The sequence below is a fragment of the Myxine glutinosa genome, chromosome 6 (assembly GCF_964187855.1).
Source record: "Myxine glutinosa chromosome 6, kmMyxGlut1.1, whole genome shotgun sequence".
NCBI classification, from domain to species: Eukaryota; Metazoa; Chordata; class Myxini; order Myxiniformes; family Myxinidae; genus Myxine; species Myxine glutinosa.
Window position 1 is genome coordinate 189643411 of NC_136266.1, and position 20908 is coordinate 189664318.

At 44.8% G+C, this 20908-nt stretch overlaps 1 protein-coding gene across 2 annotated transcripts in view; it reads right to left on the minus strand.

Annotated features, from left to right (window-relative positions):
- Positions 1 to 20908, minus strand: part of LOC137429057 (cadherin-7) — a 388741-nt gene that overhangs the window by 155517 nt on the left and 212316 nt on the right. For both annotated transcript variants that reach the window (XM_078781016.1, XM_078781015.1), the window contains one exon: positions 15250 to 15544. In XM_078781016.1, coding sequence (XP_078637142.1) covers positions 15250 to 15544 — 295 coding nt within the window. The remainder of the gene's footprint in view (positions 1 to 15249; positions 15545 to 20908) is intronic.

Sequence of the window (20908 nt, forward strand, 5' to 3'; positions counted from 1 at the left end):
GTGGTGAGGTGTTTTGAATTACGTGGTGGTGAGGTGTTTTGAATTACATGGTGGTGAGGTGTTTTGAATTACATGGTGGTGAGGTGTTTTGAATTACTTGGTGGTGAGGTGTTTTGAATTACGTGGTGGTGAGGTGTTTTAAATTACGTGGTGGTGAGGTGTTTTGAATTACGTGGTGGTGAGGTGTTTTGAATTACGTGGTGGTGAGGTGTTTTGAATTACTTGGTGGTGAGGTGTTTTGAATTACTTGATGGTGAGGTGTTTTGAATTACTTGGTGGTGAGGTGTTTTGAATGACTTCGTGGTGAGGTGTTTTGAATTACTTGGTGATGAGGTGTTTTTAGATGACGTGGTGGTGAGGTGTTTTTAATTTCGTGGCTGTGAGGCGTTTTTATTTTGTGTTTTATGGCTGTGAGGTGTTTTTAATTTCGTGGTGGTGAGGTGTTTTGAATTACGTGGTGGTGAGGTGTTTTGAATTATGTCGTGGTGAGGTGTTTTGAATTACGTGTTGGTGAGGTGTTTTGAATTACGTGGTGGTGAGGTGTTTTGAATTACTTGGTGGTGAGGTGGTTTAAATTACTTGGTGGTGAGGTGTTTTGAATTACTTGGTGATGAGGTGTTTTGAATTACTTGGTGGTGAGGTGTTTTAAATTACGTGGTGGTGAGGTGTTTTGAATTATGTGGTGGTGTGTTTTGAATTACATGGTGGTGAGGTGTTTTGAATTATGTGGTGGTGAGGTGTTTTGAATTACGTGGTGGTGAGGTGTTTTTAATTATGTGGTGGTGAGATGTTTTGAATTACTTGGTGGTGAGGTGTTTTGAATTACTTGGTGGTGAGGTGTTTTGAATTACTTGGTGGTGAGGTGTTTTGAATTACTTGGTGGTGAGGTGTTTTGAATTACTTGGTGGTGAGGTGTTTTTCATTACGTGGTGGTGAGGTGTTTTGAATTACTTGGTGGTGAGGTGTTTTGAATTACGTGGTGGTGAGGTGTTTTGAATTACTTGGTGGTGAGGTGTTTTGAATTACTTGGTGTAGAGGTGTTTTGAATTACGTGGTGGTGAGGTGTTTTGAATTACGTGGTGGTGAGGTGTTTTGAATTACGTGGTGGTAAGGTGTTTTGAATTACTTGGTGGTGAGGTGTTTTTAATTACTTGATGGTGAGGTGTTTTGAATTACTTGGTGGTGAGGTGTTTTGAATGACTTGGTGGTGAGGTGTTTTGAATGACTTGGTGGTGAGGTGTTTTGAATTACTCGGTGATGAGGTGTTTTTAGATGACGTGGTGGTGAGGTGTTTTTAATTTCGTGGCTGTGAGGTGTTTTTATTATGTGTTTTATGGCTGTGAGGTGTTTTTAATTTCGTGGTGGTGAGGTGTTTTGAATTACGTGGTGGTGAGGTGTTTTGAATTACTTGGTGGTGAGGTGTTTTGAATTACGTGGTGGTGAGGTGTTTTGAATTACGTGTTGGTGAGGTGTTTTGAATTACGTGGTGGTGAGGTGTTTTGAATTACTTGGTGGTGAGGTGTTTTGAATTACTTGGTGGCGAGGTGTTTTGAATTACTTGGTGGTGAGGTGTTTTGAATTACTTGGTGGTGAGGTGTTTTTCATTACGTGGTGGTGAGGTGTTTTTAATTACTTGGTGGTGAGGTGTTTTGAATTACGTGGTGGTGAGGTGTTTTGAATTACTTGGTGGTGAGGTGTTTTGAATTACGTGGTGGTGAGGTGTTTTGAATTACGTGGTGGTGAGGTGTTTTGAATTACTTGGTGGTGAGGTGTTTTGAATTACTTGGTGGTGAGGTGTTTTGAATTACATGGTGTTGTGTTTTGAATTACTTGGTGGTGAGGTGTTTTGAATTACATGGTGTTGTGTTTTGAATTACATGGTGGTGAGGTGTTTTGAATTATGTGGTGGTGATGTGTTTTGAATTACGTGGTGGTGAGGTGTTTTGAATTATGTGGTGGTGATGTGTTTTGAATTACGTGGTGGTGAGGTGTTTTGAATTACTTGATGGTGAGGTGTTTTGAATTACTTGGTGGTGAGGTGTTTTGAATGACTTGGTGGTGAGGTATTTATAATTACGTGGTGGTGAGGTGTTTTTAATTACGTGGTGGTGAGGTGTTTTTAATTACTTGGTGGTGAGGTGTTTTTAATTTCGTGGATGTGAGGTGTTTTTATTATGTGTTTTATGGCTGTGAGGTGTTTTTAATTTCGTGGTGGTGAGGTGTTTTTATTATGTGTTTTATGGCTGTGAGGTGTTTTTAATTTCGTGGTGGTGAGGTGTTTTTAATTTCGTGGTGGTGAGGTGTTTTTATTACGTGTTTTATGGCTGTGACGTGTTTTAAATTCCTTGGTGGTGAGGTGTTTTGAATTACTGGTGGTGTTGTGTTTTGAATTACGTGGTGGTGAGGTGTTTTGAATTACGTGGTGGTGAGGTGTTTTGAATTACGTGGTGGTGAGCTGTTTTGAATTACGTGGTGGTGAGGTGTTTTGAATTACTTGGTGGTGAGGTGTTTTGAATTACTTGGTGGTGAGGTGTTTTTATTATGTGTTTTATGGCTGTGAGGTGTTTTAAATTACTTGGTGGTGAGGTGTTTTGAATTACGTGATGGTGAGGTGTTTTGAATTACGTGGTGGTGAGGTGTTTTGAATTACTTGGTGGTGAGGTGTTTTAAATTACTTGGTGGTGAGGTGTTTTGAATTACTTGGTGGTGAGGTGTTTTGAATTACTTGGTGGTGTTGTGTTTTGAATTACGTGTTGGTGAGGTGTTTTGAATTACGTGGTGGTGAGGTGTTTTGAATTACTTAGTGGTGAGGTGTTTTAAATTACTTGGTGGTGAGGTGTTTTGAATTACTTGGTGGTGTTGTGTTTTGAATTACGTGGTGGTGAGGTGTTTTGAATTACGTGGTGGTGCGGTGTTTTGAATTATGTGGTGGTGAGGTGTTTTGAATTATGTGGTGGTGAGCTGTTTTGAATTACGTGTTGGTGAGGTGTTTTGAATTACGTGGTGGTGAGGTGTTTTGAATTACGTGTTGGTGAGGTGTTTTGAATTACGTGGTGGTGAGGTGTTTTAAATTACTTGGTGGTGAGGTGTTTTAAATTACTTGGTGGTGAGGTGTTTTGAATTACGTGGTGGTGAGGTGTTTTGAATTACATGGTGGTGAGGTGTTTTGAATTACGTGGTGGTGAGGTGTTTTGAATTACGTGGTGGTGAGGTGTTTTGAATTATGTGGTGGTGAGGTGTTTTGAATTACTTGGTGGTGAGGTGTTTTGAATTACTTGGTGGTGAGGTGTTTTGAATTACTTGGTGGTGAGGTGTTTTGAATTACGTGGTGGTGAGGTGTTTTGAATTACTTGGTGGTGAGGTGTTTTGAATTACTTGGTGGTGAGGTGTTTTGAATTACGTGGTGGTGAGGTGTTTTGAATTACTTGGTGGTGAGGTGTTTTAAATTACGTGGTGGTGAGGTGTTTTGAATTACGTGGTGGTGAGGTGTTTTGAATTACTTGGTGGTGAGGTGTTTTGAATTACTTGATGGTGAGGTGTTTTGAATTACTTGGTGGTGAGGTGTTTTGAATGACTTCGTGGTGAGGTGTTTTGAATTACTTGGTGATGAGGTGTTTTTAGATGACGGGGTGGTGAGGTGTTTTTAATTTCGTGGCTGTGAGGTGTTTTTATTTTGTGTTTTATGGCTGTGAGGTGTTTTTAATTTCGTGGTGGTGAGGTGTTTTGAATTACGTGGTGGTGAGGTGTTTTGAATTACGTAGTGGTGAGGTGTTTTGAATTACGTGTTGGTGAGGTGTTTTGAATTACGTGGTGGTGAGGTGTTTTGAATTACTTGGTGGTGAGGTGTTTTAAATTACTTGGTGGTGAGGTGTTTTGAATTACTTGGTGATGAGGTGTTTTGAATTACTTGGTGGTGAGGTGTTTTAAATTACATGGTGGTGAGGTGTTTTGAATTATGTGGTGGTGTGTTTTGAATTACATGGTGGTGAGGTGTTTTGAATTATGTGGTGGTGAGGTGTTTTGAATTACGTGGTGGTGAGGTGTTTTTAATTATGTGGTGGTGAGGTGTTTTTAATTACTTGGTGGTGAGGTGTTTTGAATTACTTGGTGGTGAGGTGTTTTGAATTACTTGGTGGTGAGGTGTTTTGAATTACTTGGTGGTGAGGTGTTTTGAATTACTTGGTGGTGAGGTGTTTTTCATTACGTGGTGGTGAGGTGTTTTGAATTACTTGGTGGTGAGGTGTTTTGAATTACGTGGTGGTGAGGTGTTTTGAATTACTTGGTGGTGAGGTGTTTTGAATTACTTGGTGTAGAGGTGTTTTGAATTATGTGGTGGTGAGGTGTTTTGAATTACGTGGTGGTGAGGTGTTTTGAATTACGTGGTGTTAAGGTGTTTTGAATTACTTGGTGGTGAGGTGTTTTGAATTACTTGATGGTGAGGTGTTTTGAATTACTTGGTGGTGAGGTGTTTTGAATGACTTGGTGGTGAGGTGTTTTGAATGACTTGGTGGTGAGGTGTTTTGAATTACTAGGTGATGAGGTGTTTTTAGATGACGTGGTGGTGAGGTGTTTTTAATTTCGTGGCTGTGAGGTGTTGTTATTATGTGTTTTATGGCTGTGAGGTTTTTAATTTCGTGGTGGTGAGGTGTTTTGAATTACGTGGTGGTGAGGTGTTTTGAATTACTTGGTGGTGAGGTGTTTTAAATTACTTGGTGGTGAGGTGTTTTGAATTACTTGGTGGTGTTGTGTTTTGAATTACGTGGTGGTGAGGTGTTTTGAATTATGTGGTGGTGAGGTGTTTTGAATTATGTGGTGGTGAGGTGTTTTGAATTATGTGGTGGTGAGGTGTTTTGAATTACGTGTTGGTGAGGTGTTTTGAATTACGTGGTGGTGAGGTGTTTTGAATTACGTGTTGGTGAGGTGTTTTGAATTACGTGGTGGTGAGGTGTTTTAAATTACTTGGTGGTGAGGTGTTTTAAATTACTTGGTGGTGAGGTGTTTTGAATTACATGGTGGTGAGGTGTTTTGAATTACGTGGTGGTGAGGTGTTTTGAATTATGTGGTGGTGAGGTGTTTTGAATTACTTGGTGGTGAGGTGTTTTGAATTACTTGGTGGTGAGGTGTTTTGAATTACTTGGTGGTGAGATGTTTTGAATTACGTGGTGGTGAGGTGTTTTGAATTATGTGGTGGTGAGGTGTTTTGAATTACTTGGTGGTGAGGTGTTTTGAATTACGTGGTGGTGAGGTGTTTTGAATTACATGGTGGTGAGGTGTTTTGAATTACTTGGTGGTGAGGTGTTTTGAATTACGTGGTGGTGAGGTGTTTTAAATTACGTGGTGGTGAGGTGTTTTGAATTACGTGGTGGTGAGGTGTTTTGAATTACGTGGTGGTGAGGTGTTTTGAATTACTTGGTGGTGAGGTGTTTTGAATTACTTGATGGTGAGGTGTTTTGAATTACTTGGTGGTGAGGTGTTTTGAATGACTTCGTGGTGAGGTGTTTTGAATTACTTGGTGATGAGGTGTTTTTAGATGACGTGGTGGTGAGGTGTTTTTAATTTCGTGGCTGTGAGGTGTTTTTATTTTGTGTTTTATGGCTGTGAGGTGTTTTTAATTTCGTGGTGGTGAGGTGTTTTGAATTACGTGGTGGTGAGGTGTTTTGAATTACGTCGTGGTGAGGTGTTTTGAATTACGTGTTGGTGAGGTGTTTTGAATTACGTGGTGGTGAGGTGTTTTGAATTACTTGGTGGTGAGGTGGTTTAAATTACTTGGTGGTGAGGTGTTTTGAATTACTTGGTGATGAGGTGTTTTGAATTACTTGGTGGTGAGGTGTTTTAAATTACGTGGTGGTGAGGTGTTTTGAATTATGTGGTGGTGTGTTTTGAATTACATGGTGGTGAGGTGTTTTGAATTATGTGGTGGTGAGGTGTTTTTAATTATGTGGTGGTGAGATGTTTTGAATTACTTGGTGGTGAGGTGTTTTGAATTACTTGGTGGTGAGGTGTTTTGAATTACTTGGTGGTGAGGTGTTTTGAATTACTTGGTGGTGAGGTGTTTTGAATTACTTGGTGGTGAGGTGTTTTGAATTACGTGGTGGTGAGGTGTTTTGAATTACATGGTGGTGGGGTGTTTTGAATTACGTGGTGGTGAGGTGTTTTGAATTACGTGGTGGTGAGGTGTTTTGAATTATGTGGTGGTGAGGTGTTTTGAATTACTTGGTGGCGAGGTGTTTTGAATTACTTGGTGGTGAGGTGTTTTGAATTACTTGGTGGTGAGGTGTTTTTCATTACGTGGTGGTGAGGTGTTTTTAATTACTTGGTGGTGAGGTGTTTTGAATTACGTGGTGGTGAGGTGTTTTGAATTACTTGGTGGTGAGGTGTTTTGAATTACGTGGTGGTGAGGTGTTTTGAATTACGTGGTGGTGAGGTGTTTTGAATTACTTGGTGGTGAGGTGTTTTGAATTACTTGGTGGTGAGGTGTTTTGAATTACATGGTGTTGTGTTTTGAATTACATGGTGGTGAGGTGTTTTGAATTATGTGGTGGTGATGTGTTTTGAATTACGTGGTGGTGAGGTGTTTTGAATTATGTGGTGGTGAGGTGTTTTGAATTGCGTGTTGGTGAGGTGTTTTGAATTACTTGGTGGTGAGGTGTTTTAAATTACTTGGTGGTGAGGTGTTTTGAATTACTTGGTGGTGAGGTGTTTTGAATTACTTGGTGGTGAGGTTTTAAATTACTTGGTGGTGAGGTGTTTTGAATTACGTGGTGGTGAGGTGTTTTGAATTACATGGTGGTGGGGTGTTTTGAATTACGTGGTGGTGAGGTGTTTTGAATTACGTGGTGGTGAGGTGTTTTGAATTACGTGGTGGTGAGGTGTTTTGAATTACTTGGTGGTGAGGTGTTTTGAATTACTTGGTGGTGAGGTGTTTTGAATTACTTGGTCATGAGGTGTTTTGAATTACTTGGTGGTGAGGTGTTTTTAATTACTTGGTGGTGAGGTGTTTTTCATTACGTGGTGGTGAGGTGTTTTTAATTACTTGGTGGTGAGGTGTTTTGAATTACGTGGTGGTGAGGTGTTTTGAATTACTTGGTGGTGAGGTGTTTTGAATTACGTGGTGGTGAGGTGTTTTGAATTTTGTGGTGGTGAGGTGTTTTGAATTACTTGGTGGTGAGGTGTTTTGAATTACTTGGTGGTGAGGTGTTTTGAATTACGTGGTGGTGAGGTGTTTTGAATTACGTGGTGGTGAGGTGTTTTGAATTACTTGGTGGTGAGGTGTTTTTAATTACATGGTGGTGAGGTGTTTTGAATTACGTGGTGGTGATGTGTTTTGAATTACTTGGTGGTGAGGTGTTTTGAATTATGTGGTGGTGAGGTGTTTTGAATTACGTTGTGGTGGTGTTTTGAATTACGTGGTGGTGAGGTGTTTTGAATTACTTGGTGGTGAGGTGTTTTGAATTACTTGGTGGTGAGGTGTTTTGAATTACGTGGTGGTGAGGTGTTTTGAATTACGTGGTGGTTAGGTGTTTTGAATTACTTGGTGGTGAGGTGTTTTGAATTACTTGGTGGTGAGGTGTTTTGAATTATGTGGTGGTGAGGTGTTTTGAATTACGTGGTGGTGAGGTGTTTTGAATTACGTGGTGGTGAGGTGTTTTGAATTACGTGGTGGTGAGGTGTTTTGAATTACTTGGTGGTGAGGTGTTTTGAATTACGTGGTGGTGATGTGTTTTGAATTACTTGGCGGTGAGGTGTTTTGAATTATGTGGTGGTGAGGTGTTTTGAATTATGTGGTGGTGAGGTGTTTTGAATTACTTGGTGGTGAGGTGTTTTGAATTACGTGGTGGTGAGGTGTTTTGAATTACGTGGTGGTGAGGTGTTTTGAATTACTTGGTGGTGAGGTGTTTTGAATTACGTGGCGGTGAGGTGTTTTGAATTATGTGGTGGTGAGGTGTTTTGAATTACTTGGCGGTGAGGTGTTTTGAATTATGTGGTGGTGAGGTGTAATCGTCCCAAACTTCCAGTCTGCACCTACCCCTCCCCTATGCATGTGCTGAGGGGTTCTTTCTTGAAAAAAAAAACATTTAACCTAAATCTTCAACCTAAATTGCCTATAAAAATGTAATATCACAAACACAACAAATGCATTTGTGCAAAATAATTGTTTGTATTATTATTGGTGTAAATCATGACAACACAACCACTCAGGTACAGTCATTATCCTCAGCTAAAATAAGCCTGTTCCTCAGTAACAACGCTAATATATATACTAGTGGGGTCACCCGTGGGAATCCCAAGGGCATGGACGTGTGTGACATTTGGACATCTTGATTTAGATGCTGCACATTAAATTTTACAAAATGGTTACTGGCAATTCATCAGATCCAGAAATGGTGTAATGAACACAAATTATTTATGTCACATAATATGTGACTCCTCACTCCTCTCCAATGCCACTCCACCTCACACTCCTCTCCAATACCTCCTCACACTCATCTCCAATACCCCCTCACACTCCTCTCCAATACCTCCTCACACTCCTCTCCAATACCTCCTCACACTCCTCTCAAATACCTCCTCACACTCCTCTCCAATACCCCCTCACACTCCTCTCCAATACCCCCTCACACTCCTCTCCAATACCCCCTCACACTCCTCTCCAATACCCCCTCACACTCCTCTCCAATACCCCCTCACACTCCTCTCCAATACCTCCTACACTCCTGTCCAATACCTCCTACACTCCTGTCCGATACCTCCTCACACTCCTGTCCAATACCTGCTCGCACTCCTCTCCAATACCTCCTCGCACTCCTCTCCAATAGCTCCTCGCACTTCTCTCCAATATCTCCTCGCACTCATCTCCAATACCTCCTCGCATTCCTCTCCAATACCTCCTCGCACTCCTCTCCAATACCTCCTTGCACTCCTCTCCAATACCTCCTCGCACTCCTCTCCAATACCTCCTCGCACTCCTCTACAATACCTCCTCGCACTCCTCTCAAATACCTCCTTGCACTCCTCTCCAATACCTCCTCACACTCCTCGCCAACCCTCACACTCCTCGCCAACCTCTCACACACCTCTCCAACCCCTCACACTCCTCTCCAACCCCTCACACTCCTCTCCAATCCCTCACACTCCTCTCCAACACCTCACACTCCTCTCCAATACCTCCTCACTCTCCTCTCCGCTCCAATCGGCCCTCACTCTCCGCTCCAATCGGCCCTCATTCTCTGCTCCAATTGGCCCTCACTCTCCAACTCCTTGATCCTCCCTCTCCAACCCCTATCTCCTCGCTCTCCAACCCCTCGCCCCTCACTCTCTGCTCTAATCGGCCCTCACTCTCCGCTCCAATCGGCCCTCACTCTCCGCTCCAATCGGACCTCACTCTCCAACCCCTAGCTCTCCAACCCCTCGCTCTCCAACCCCTCGCTCCTCGCTCTCCAACCCCTCGCTCCTCACTCTCCAACCCCTAGCACCTCGCTCTCCAACCCCTCGCTCTCCAACCCCTCGCTCCTCACTCTCCAACCCTCGCTCCTCACTCTCCAACCCCTAGCTCCTCACTCTCCAACCCCTAGCTCCTCGCTCTCCAACCCCTCGCTCCTCGCTCTCCAACCCCTCGCTCCTCGCTCTCCAACCCCTCGCTCCTCGCTCTCCAAGCCCTCGCTCCTCTCCAACCCCCCTCATCGTTGTTGCAGCAGCATTCTCTGCGGTTCTCCCGTCTCGTGCGGTCTCTGTGCGGTTCTTGCTACATCCTGTTCAACTTCAAGTCTGCATTGACGTTGGCCGACGGAATCGTTCGCCCGCCTCATTCGTTTTCTTGCTTCATCCTGTTCAAGTCTGCATTGACGTTCGTCGACGGACTCGTTCGCCCGTCTCATTCGTTTTCTTGCTACATCCTGTTCAAGTCTGCATTGACGTTCGTCGACGGACTCGTTCGCCCGCCTCATTCGTTTTCTTGCTTCATCCTGTTCAAGTCTGCATTGACGTTCATTGACGGACTCGTTCGCCCGCCTCATTCGTTTTCTTGCTTCATCCTGTTCAAGTCTGCATTGACGTTCATTGACGGACTCGTTCGCCCGTCTCATTCGTTTTCTTGCTACATCCTGTTCAAGTCTGCATTGACGTTCGTCGACGGACTCGTTCGCCCGCCTCATTCGTTTTCTTGCTACATCCTGTTCAAGTCTGCATTGACGTTGGCCGACGGACTCGTTCGCCCGCCTCATTCGTTTTCTTGCTACATCCTGTTCAAGTCTGCATTGACGTTCGTCGACGGACTCGTTCGCCCGTCTCATTCGTTTTCTTGCTTCATCCTGTTCAAGTCTGCATTGACGTTCGTCGACGGACTCGTTCGCCCGTCTCATTCGTTTTCTTGCTTCATCCTGTTCAAGTCTGCATTGACGTTCGTCGACGGACTCATTCGCCCGCCTCATTCGTTTTCTTGCTTCATCCTGTTCAAGTCTGCATTGACGTTCGTCGACGGACTCGTTCGCCCGTCTCATTCGTTTTCTTGCTTCATCCTGTTCAAGTCTGCATTGACGTTCGTCGACGGACTCATTCGCCCGCCTCATTCGTTTTCTTGCTTCATCCTGTTCAAGTCTGCATTGACGTTCATTGACGGACTCGTTCGCCCGCCTCATTCGTTTTCTTGCTACATCCCGTTCAAGTCTGCATTGACGTTCGTCGACGGACTCGTTCGCCCGTCTCATTCGTTTTCTTGCTTCATCCTGTTCAAGTCTGCATTGACGTTCGTCGACGGACTCGTTCGCCCGTCTCATTCGTTTTCTTGCTTCATCCTGTTCAAGTCTGCATTGACGTTCGTCGACGGACTCGTTCGCCCGTCTCATTCGTTTTCTTGCTTCATCCTGTTCAAGTCTGCATTGACGTTCGTCGACGGACTCATTCGCCCGCCTCATTCGTTTTCTTGCTTCATCCTGTTCAAGTCTGCATTGACGTTCGTCGACGGACTCGTTCGCCCGTCTCATTCGTTTTCTTGCTTCATCCTGTTCAAGTCTGCATTGACGTTCGTCGACGGACTCATTCGCCCGCCTCATTCGTTTTCTTGCTTCATCCTGTTCAAGTCTGCATTGACGTTCATTGACGGACTCGTTCGCCCGCCTCATTCGTTTTCTTGCTACATCCTGTTCAAGTCTGCATTGACGTTCGTCGACGGACTCGTTCGCCCGCCTCATTCGATTTCTTGCTACATCCTGTTCAAGTCTGCATTGACGTTCGTCGACGGACTCGTTCGCCCGTCTCATTCGTTTTCTTGCTACATCCTGTTCAAGTCTGCATTGACGTTCGTCGACGGACTCGTTCGCCCTTCTCATTCGTTTTCTTGCTACATCCTGTTCAAGTCTGCATTGACGTTCGTCGACGGACTCGTTCGCCCGTCTCATTCGTTTTCTTGCTACATCCTGTTCAAGTCTGCATTGACGTTCGTCGACGGACTCGTTCGCCCGTCTCATTCGTTTTCTTGCTACATCCTGTTCAAGTCTGCATTGACGTTCGTCGACGGACTCGTTCGCCCGTCTCATTCGTTTTCTTGCTACATCCTGTTCAAGTCTGCATTGACGTTCGTCGACGGACTCGTTCGCCTGCCTCATTCGTTTTCTTGCTTCATCCTGTTCAAGTCTGCATTGACGTTCATTGACGGACTCGTTCGCCCGTCTCATTCGTTTTCTTGCTACATCCTGTTCAAGTCTGCATTGACGTTCATTGACGGACTCGTTCGCCTGTCTCATTCGTTTTCTTGCTACATCCTGTTCAAGTCTGCATTGACGTTCGTCGACGGACTCGTTCGCCTGCCTCATTCGTTTTCTTGCTTCATCCTGTTCAAGTTTGCATTGACGTTCGTCGACGGACTCGTTCGCCTGCCTCATTCGTTTTCTTGCTTCATCCTGTTCAGGTTTGCATTGACGTTCGTCGACGGACTCGTTCGCCTGTCTCATTCGTTTTCTTGCTACATCCTGTTCAAGTTTGCATTGACGTTCGTCGACGGACTCGTTCACCTGCCTCATTCGTTTTCTTGCTTCATCCTGTTCAAGTTTGCATTGACGTTCGTCGACGGACTCGTTCGCCCGCCTCATTCGTTTTCTTGCTTCATCCTGTTCAAGTCTGCATTGACGTTCGTCGACGGACTCGTTCGCCCGTCTCATTCGTTTTCTTGCTACATCCTGTTCAAGTCTGCATTGACGTTCGTCGACGGACTCGTTCGCCTGTCTCATTCGTTTTCTTGCTACATCCTGTTCAAGTCTGCATTGACGTTCGTCGACGGACTCGTTCGCCTGCCTCATTCGTTTTCTTGCTTCATCCTGTTCAAGTCTGCATTGACGTTCATTGACGGACTCGTTCGCCTGCCTCATTCGTTTTCTTGCTTCATCCTGTTCAAGTCTGCATTGACGTTCGTCGACGGACTCGTTCGCCTGCCTCATTCGTTTTCTTGCTTCATCCTGTTCAAGTCTGCATTGACGTTCATTGACGGACTCGTTCGCTCGTCTCATTCGTTTTCTTGCTGCATCCTGTTCAAGTCTGCGTCCTTCATCGACCGTCGCATTCATTTTGGAAATGGAAGTTTCCACGCAACGCATGAATTGTCACGATCCTCAAGAGGAAGTGTCTCGTAATTATCAAATGATAAATGGCAAGTAAATTACATTGTGAAAATTAAAGATTTCAAATAAACCTATTTAAAGTGTTTGCGCAAATAACTACTAAAAAAAAAACGAAGAAATATCTCTCGGTAATTTCCTGAAACATATTTTACTTCCGGTTAATAATGTTGAATGAAATAAGAAAGAACGAAGATATACATGTCGTTTTTGTGCCGACTCATAAAACGTAAAAGTAATATATCTTAACGGAAAAGAAAAAGCGAATTTTTAATATGTCGACATTTTCCCCGACTGTTAATTTAGGCGGTGTATTTTCATGTATCATCGTGGCGCGATTTTTATAAATATATCTCGGCAATTTCCCGTGTGTGCGTGAATGTTCTCAATTATTTCTGACACCGAGTCTAAAACCATTGATAAAAATTAAATCAGATGGTGAATTCGAGATAAAATCATGAGGGTGACTCTCAATGAATGGGCTTTAGTTTACAGGCCTTTGAGAAATCATTTCGTTCTATAAACGGAAACTTTCTTGGGATTCTCTTCCCGTTTTTTTTCAACCGAGTCTAACACGATGTTAGCGACTGTTAAAAATGAAACGATATATCGAATTAGAATTGAAATAAACCTGTGTGAGAGAGAAAGCCAGCATGGGCCTAACTAAACAGGCCTCAAAGCCATTCGAGGTAATAAAATGGTGGATATTTGTTTACATGAAGCCTCTCCAAGAATGGGTGGAGCTACTCTCTCAACGGAGTAAGCCACAACCCCGGACAGACGGACAGAATCACCTTCGCCTATTATAGCCAGCGAAGCCGGTGTTGTCAATAAACGAGTACGTATTATGTTGAAAACCTGATTATGCCTTGGCTCGAGAATCCGAAGCGCAGTCAGCACAGCCATCTTGCGGAGGGCGGAAGTTTGCATAACAAATTTAAAACGTTCATTAGTAGTTTCTTTCACCCGTCGTCGTTTGATTCACAATCTTATGCACCTCCGATGTATTAATAAAATAATTTAAGACCAACATCGCCCCGCACGGGCCTGGTTATCTTCAACAAAACGCGTCACCAAACACCGGACCCAATGAGAGTCGAGCATTTGCAAAAATATTTCTAAAATTAAAGTGCTCACTGGATGGAGTGCTGGAGACAGCCATCGACCGGATGCGGAAGTTTGCATAAAACAATTGCGAAAAAGTTCAATAGGAGTTTGTTTCACCCGTCATTCTTTGATTCATAATCTAATGAAACCTCTCATTAGTAATTAAAATACGTTAAGACCAACCTCGTTATCTTCAACGAAAATCGTCAACAAAGACCAGAACCAATGAGATTCGAGCATTTGAAAAAATATTTTTTCACTGGATGGAGTGCTGGAGACAGCCATCGACTGGATGCAGAAGTTTGCATGAAACAATTGCGAAAAAGTTCAATAGGAGTTTGTTTCACCCGTCGTTCTTTGATTCATAATCTAATGAAACCTCTCATTAGTAATTAAAATACGTTAAGACCAACCTCATTATCTTCAACGAAAATCGTCATCAAAGACCAGAACCAATGAGATTCGAGCATTTGAAAAAATATTTTTTCACTGGATGGAGTGCTGGAGACAGCCATCGACCGGATGCGGAAGTTTGCATAAAACAATTGCGAAAAAGTTCAATAGGAGTTTGTTTCACCCGTCGTTCTTTGATTCATAATCTAATGAAACCTCTCATTAGTAATTAAAATACGTTAAGACCAACCTCGTTATCTTCAACGAAAATCGTCATCAAAGACCAGAACCAATGAGATTCGAGCATTTGAAAAAATATTTTTTTACAAGCTTATTACGCGTTTCGGAGGGTGAAAACGGCGTCAAATATTCTCACATTGACGAAAAATTATTTTTTAGAAATCTCGCGGCCGTATGGGATCGTTTTTCACGGCCAGAAATACGGTATAAGCGGTTTACATATTTAGTTGAGAAATACGGATAGTTTTTCACGGCCGGAAATATCCGAAGTTGAGACGGAATTCACCGAATTAATCACTGCAAGCTAACTTCTTCTGGTGGACGAAGCCGCCGTGCCCGGAGAGTCAGAGAACCAGCCCTGGCGCCTGACAGCGACTGAAGTTAGAAGACTACACACTTACTGTGAAAACGTATGTTAAGCCCAGTTTAAAATAGGCCTTAAGCTAGCACATCGTATAGTTACTTCCTTAAGCTTCTTGTGACATTTATTGTATGCAGGTATTGCCATTGGGGAGGACTGTCTGCTCTTCTCTTTAACCAAGTCTTACCAGGTACGGTACCTACTACACCTACCTACTACCAACTACCTACCTACCTACTACCAACTACCTACCTACCTACTACCAACTACCTAACCTACTGATGCCATGGTGATGGGTAAAATAGTGGCAAGAGGTTTTGGCTTCGCTGGCTCATTGCGGCTTTGCAGTCGGTACTAGTAATATAGATACACACACATATCGTACAGTATACCCAACCCGCTCTCGCTTGGCGAGTATGCAAAACCCTCAACATGAGTTGAGGTAGGCCTTCATCTCATAGTGGATTGACAATATTAACAATTGTTCATAAAAAAGAAATGAATATAAAACTGCAATTGTGCAAATAAGATATGAACTCGTACCGATGGGAGATTGTTCAGGAACACTTGCAGAGATCGAGGTTGAAGCAAACTGTGGAGCGTTGTCATTTACGTCTTGCACACGGATGATGAAAGCAGATGAGGGCTCCAGTGCTCGGCCTGTAGCTCGATCCAGGGCTGCAGCATGCAGGGAATATGAGGCTTGGGTCTCGCGATCAAGACGTCGAGTTGCATGCACATCTCCCGTATTCTCATCAACGGTGAAAAGGGAGCCGGCACCCTCTCCCTCCAGCACGTAACGTACCGATCCATCACCCGGATCTACATCCGAATGCAGCTGATGGACATTGAAAAATCTGATTAGAATAAGCACAACATATATACACTCCAGGTTACGTCAAAAGCCGATGTCATGATTTCTGGGAGATTTTGAAAAAGTTCCAAAAAAGTGCTTTTCATCCTACAGAAACAACGTGCAGCTCCAGAAAGGTAACTAGTGCTTACAACACACGACAACTTGACACAATAATTATCCGGCTTGTTCATCAATCAAGTAAATACATTTCCACATGGAAAGTAAATAAAGCGACTTGATGCATGTTATATGCAAATTCTACCTGAAGATGGGAACATAACAATCGGTACACTAATGGTGGGAGAAAGGAGAAAAGGATACCTGCTAGAATCTATCAAAAAAGTACCATGCTACAATCCCATCGCAGAGCTGAAACACAACATACTGCTGAAGTAAGTAAACTACAGTGCCACATGATAGGAAAGGACAAGATTCGGTGGAGTTAGGGTTAGAGGGTCCGTTCCGAGTCGGGGAGGTCGGCGGGGAAACATTGATTCGGTGGAGTTAGAGTTAGAGGGTCCGCTCCGAGTCTGGGCGGGCAGCAGGTCAAACATTGATTCGGTGGAGTTAGGGTTAGAGGGTCCGCTCCGAGTCTGGGAGGTCGGCGGTTCAAACATTAATTCGGTAGAGTTAGGGATAGAGGGTCCGCTCCGAGTCTGGGAGGTCGGCGGTTCAAACATTGATTCGGTGGAGTTAGGGTTGGAGGGTCCGCTCCGAGTCTGGGAGGTCGGCGGTTCAAACATTGATTCGGTAGAGTTAGGGTTAGAGGGTCCGCTCCGAGTCTGGGAGGTCGGCGGTTCAAACATTGATTCGGTAGAGTTAGGGTTAGAGGGTCCGCTCCGAGTCTGGGAGGTCGGCGGGTAAACATTGACTCGGTAGAGTTAGGGATAGAGGGTCCGCCCCGAGTCTGGGAGGTCGGCGGGTAAACATTGATTCGGTGGAGTTGGGGTTAGAGGGTCCGCTCCGAGTCTGGGAGGTCGGCGGGTAAACATTGATTCGGTGGAGTTAGGGTTAGAGTGTCCGCCCCGAGTCTGGGAGGGCGGCGGGTAAACATTGATTTGGTGGAGTTAGGGTTAGAGGGTCCGCTCCGAGTCTGGGAGGTCGGCGGTTCAAACATTGATTCGGTAGACTTAGGGTTAGAGGGTCCGCTCCGAGTCAGGGTGGTCGGCGGGTAAGCATTGATTCGGTGGAGTTAGGGTTAGAGGGTCCGCCCCGAGTCTGGGAGGTCGGCGGGTAAACATTGATTCGGTGGAGTTGGGGTTAGAGGGTCCGCTCCGAGTCTGGGAGGTCGGCGGGTAAACATTGATTCGGTGGAGTTAGGGTTAGAGTGTCCGCCCCGAGTCTGGGATGTCGGCGGGTAAACATTGATTCGGTGGAGTTAGGGTTAGAGGGTCCGCCCCGAGTCTGGGAGGTCGGCGGGTCAAACATTAATTCGGTAGAGTTAGGGTTAGACTGTCCGCTCCGAGTCTGGGAGGTCGGCGGGTAAACATTGATTCGGTGGAGTTCGGGTTAGAGGGTCCGCTCCCAGTCTGGGAGGTCGGCGGGTAAACATTGACTCGGTAGAGTTAGGGTTAGAGGGTCCGCTCCGAGTCTGGGAGGTCGGCGGGTCAAACTTTGATTCGGTGGAGTTACGGTTAGAGGGTCCGCTCCGAGTCTGGTAGGTCGGCGGGTCAAACATTGATTCGGTGGAGTTAGGGTTAGAGGGTCCGCTCCGAGTCTGGGAGGTCGGCGGTTCAAACATTGATTTGGTGGAGTTCGGGTTAGAGTGTCCACTCCAAGTCTGGGCGGTCGGCGGGTAAACATCGATTCGGTAGAGTTCGGGTTAGAGGGTCCGCTCCGAGTCTGGGAGGTCGGCGGTTCAAACATTGATTCGGTAGAGTTAGGGTTAGAGTGTCCGCTCCGAGTCTGGGAGGTCGGCGGGTCAAACATTGATTCGGTAGAGTTAGGGTTAGAGGGTCCGCTCCGAGTCTGGGAGGTCGGCGGGTCAAACATTGATTCGGTGGTTAGGGTTAGAGTGTCCGCTCCGAGTCTGGGAGGTCGGCGGGTAAACATTGATTCGGTGGAGTTAGGATTAGAGGGTCCGCTCCGAGTCTGGGAGGTCGACGGGTAAACATTGATTCGGTGGAGTTAGGGTTAGAGGGTCCGCTCCGAGTCTGGGAGGTCGGCGGGTCAAACATTTACTCGTGGAGTTAGGGTTCGAGGGTCTGCTCCGAGTCTGGGAGGTCGGTGGGTCAAACATTGATTCGGTAGAGTTAGGGTTCGAGGGTCCGCTCCGAGTCTGGGAGGTCGGCGGGTCAAACATTGATTCGGTGGAGTGAGGGTTAGAGGGTCTGCTCCGAGTCTGGGAGGTCGGCGAGTCAAACATTTACTCAATGGAGTTAGGGTTAGAGGGTCCGCTCCGAGTCTGGGAGGTCGGCGGTTCAAACATTGATTCGGTGGAGTTAGGGTTCGAGTGTCCGCTCCGAGTCTGGAAGGTCGGCGGTTCAAACATTGATTCGGTAGAGTTAGGGTTGGAGGGTCTGCTCCGTGTCTGGGAAGTCGGCGGGTCAAACATTGATTCGGTAGAGTTTGGGTTAGAGGCTCCGCTCCGTGTCTGGGAAGTCGGCGGGTCAAACATTGATTCGGTGGTTGGGGTTAGAGGGTCCGCTCCGAGTCTGGGAGGTCGGCGGGTAAACATTGATTCGGTGGAGTTTGGGTTAGAGGGTCCGCTCCGAGTCTGGGATGTCGGCGGGTCAAACATTTACTCGGTAGAGTTAGGGTTAGAGTGTCCGCTCCGAGTCTGGTCGGTCGGCGGGTCAAACATTTACTCGGTAGAGTTAGGGTCAGAGGGTCCGCTCCGAGTCTGGGAGGTCGGCCGGTGAAACATTGAATCGGTGGAGTGAGGGTTCGAGTGTCCGCTCAGAGTCTGGGAAGACAGCGGTTCAAACATTGACTCGGCGGAGTTCGGGTTTGAGGGTTCGCTCCGAATCTGGTAGGTCGGTCGTTCAAACACCGACCGAGTCATACCTAGGACTTGAAATATAGTACATGTTGCCTCCTTGCTAGATGGTCAGCTTTTAGAAAGGATAGAGCATGGACAAACAACCATAGGTTGGCAATCATTGTGCAGGCTTGATGGGTTTAATGGCCTCATCCTGCGTGGAAGTTCCTCGTAAGGGAACAAATATGGCAAAGTAAAATAGAACAGTGAAAGTTTCTTATGAAGAAAGTACTTCGTACCTTGAGAGAAACATGATCAAACATTTAAGAACAACATTTTATGTTACTTGCGCTTCAGACATTCCTGGAGACTTGATAAGAATTAATGTTACTCGTGTAGAACATTTCCCCACGGATGTGTTATTTACCCTATAATTAGGAACGGGTTAATTCCCCCAGAAATTATGGATGTGTACGTATAATACTCACTCCCATCGGGAGCAGCGCCAAGCCATACCCATTTACGCAGAGAGAATTGGGGTCCTCTCCCACCATCAACCCTCCTGGCTATCCATTTTTAAATCTCCTAAAATGTTCCCGTGCACACCCCGAGTACATACACCAGGTTTTAACTCGTTCTGTCCAGTGGGTCAGGAGTGTATAGAATTCAAACAAACAAACAAACAAACAAGAAGACATCATGCAGAGCACGATATTTGCAAAATCCACCCCCCTGCCCCCCCCCCCCCCAAAAAGCTTGCAATTGATCCAGCAAATTGTCCATTTCATCAAGATCAAAATTGACGATCTTGATCAAAGCTCGGGTCAATGGTATGAAAAGTGATGATTTTTAGATGAAAAATGATGATTTTAGAAGTTTGACCTAGAGTTGACCTTTGACCTTTTGACCTCAAAAATAGTTGGTTTCCCAAAACAGTGAGGCGCTATGCAAATGCTGTTAAATTTTCAATTCAATCGGATGAAAATTGATGGTTTTTCAGATGAAAATTGATGATTTTAGGAGTTTGACCTAGAGTTGACCTTTGACCTTTTGACCTCAAAAATAGTTGGTTTCCCAATTCAGTGAGGCACTATGCAAATGCTGTTAAATTTTCAATTCAATCGGATGAAAATTGATGGTTTTTCAGATGAAAATTGATGATTTTAGAAGTTTGACCTAGAGTTGACCTTTGACCTTTTGACCTCAAAAATAGTTGGTTTCCCAAAACAGTGAGGCGCTATGCAAATGCTGTTAAATTTTCAATTCAATCGGATGAAAATTGATGGTTTTTCAGATGAAAATTGATGATTTTAGGAGTTTGACCTAGAGTTGACCTTTGACCTTTTGACCTCAAAAATAGTTGGTTTCCCAATTCAGTGAGGCACTATGCAAATGCTGTTAAATTTTCAATTCAATCGGATGAAAATTGATGGTTTTTCAGATGAAAATTGATGATTTTAGAAGTTTGACCTAGAGTTGACCTTTGACCTTTTGACCTCAAAATAATTGGTTTCCCAATTCAGTGAGGCACTATGCAAATGCTGTTAAATTTTCAATTCCAGCGGATGAAAATTGATGGTTTTGGAAGTTTGACCTAGAGTTGACCTTTGACCTTTTGATCTCAAACATAGTTTGTTTTCCAATTTAGTGACAATATGCAAATACTGTTAAATTTTCACGTCTTCTTCCGTCGCATGAAAATATTTTGGCGATAAATGAATAGTACACAAATTGTAGGGTGATGACGTCCCTCCATTCCAAAGGATGTCTTTCCAAGACTTCCAAAGGAACTGTGGCAAAAACTGGGCACAACTTGAGAAGAGAACATTGAAATCGGATTCAAAAAGTGTCGGATCATTCCATACGATCCTCGGACTTTTGTTAGCCGCATTCCCCAAAAATCAGTGGCAACAGCCACACATTGCCAGCAACAGGAAAAGCAGCTCGGGCGCACTACTGCAGACGTTGATGCTGCACCGATTCGAATTTTCCAAGATGTTTGTGGTTTGGACGAGGTGCGACCCAAGGAGCAATGCGCCTCCAGTCTGGCCGAATCGGCCAAAAAGGGTGTCGACCCGGAACGAATTACGCCCCAAACATGTTTGGAAGCCCGATTTCATGTAGATCAAGATTAATGTACAGGAAGTCGTCTACCTGCATAGGCCATGTATGACGATATCTGACCAGTGTAATTTTCCCTTCACAGTTGTCATGGAATATTGGAGATCCGGTAGGAAAGAGAACGGGAAATGATTTCGCTTTGTTTTTTTTGGTTGACTTTGACTCTTCTGCCAGAGAATGTCGTCAGATTGCTGGTCTCGTCTTGAGCAATATCAACAGGTTGGAGACGAATGTCCACCAAAGGTCGGCGTTGCATTTCATCGTTTGTTGTAAGGTCAGGTAACTATCTTCACATTGTATATCAT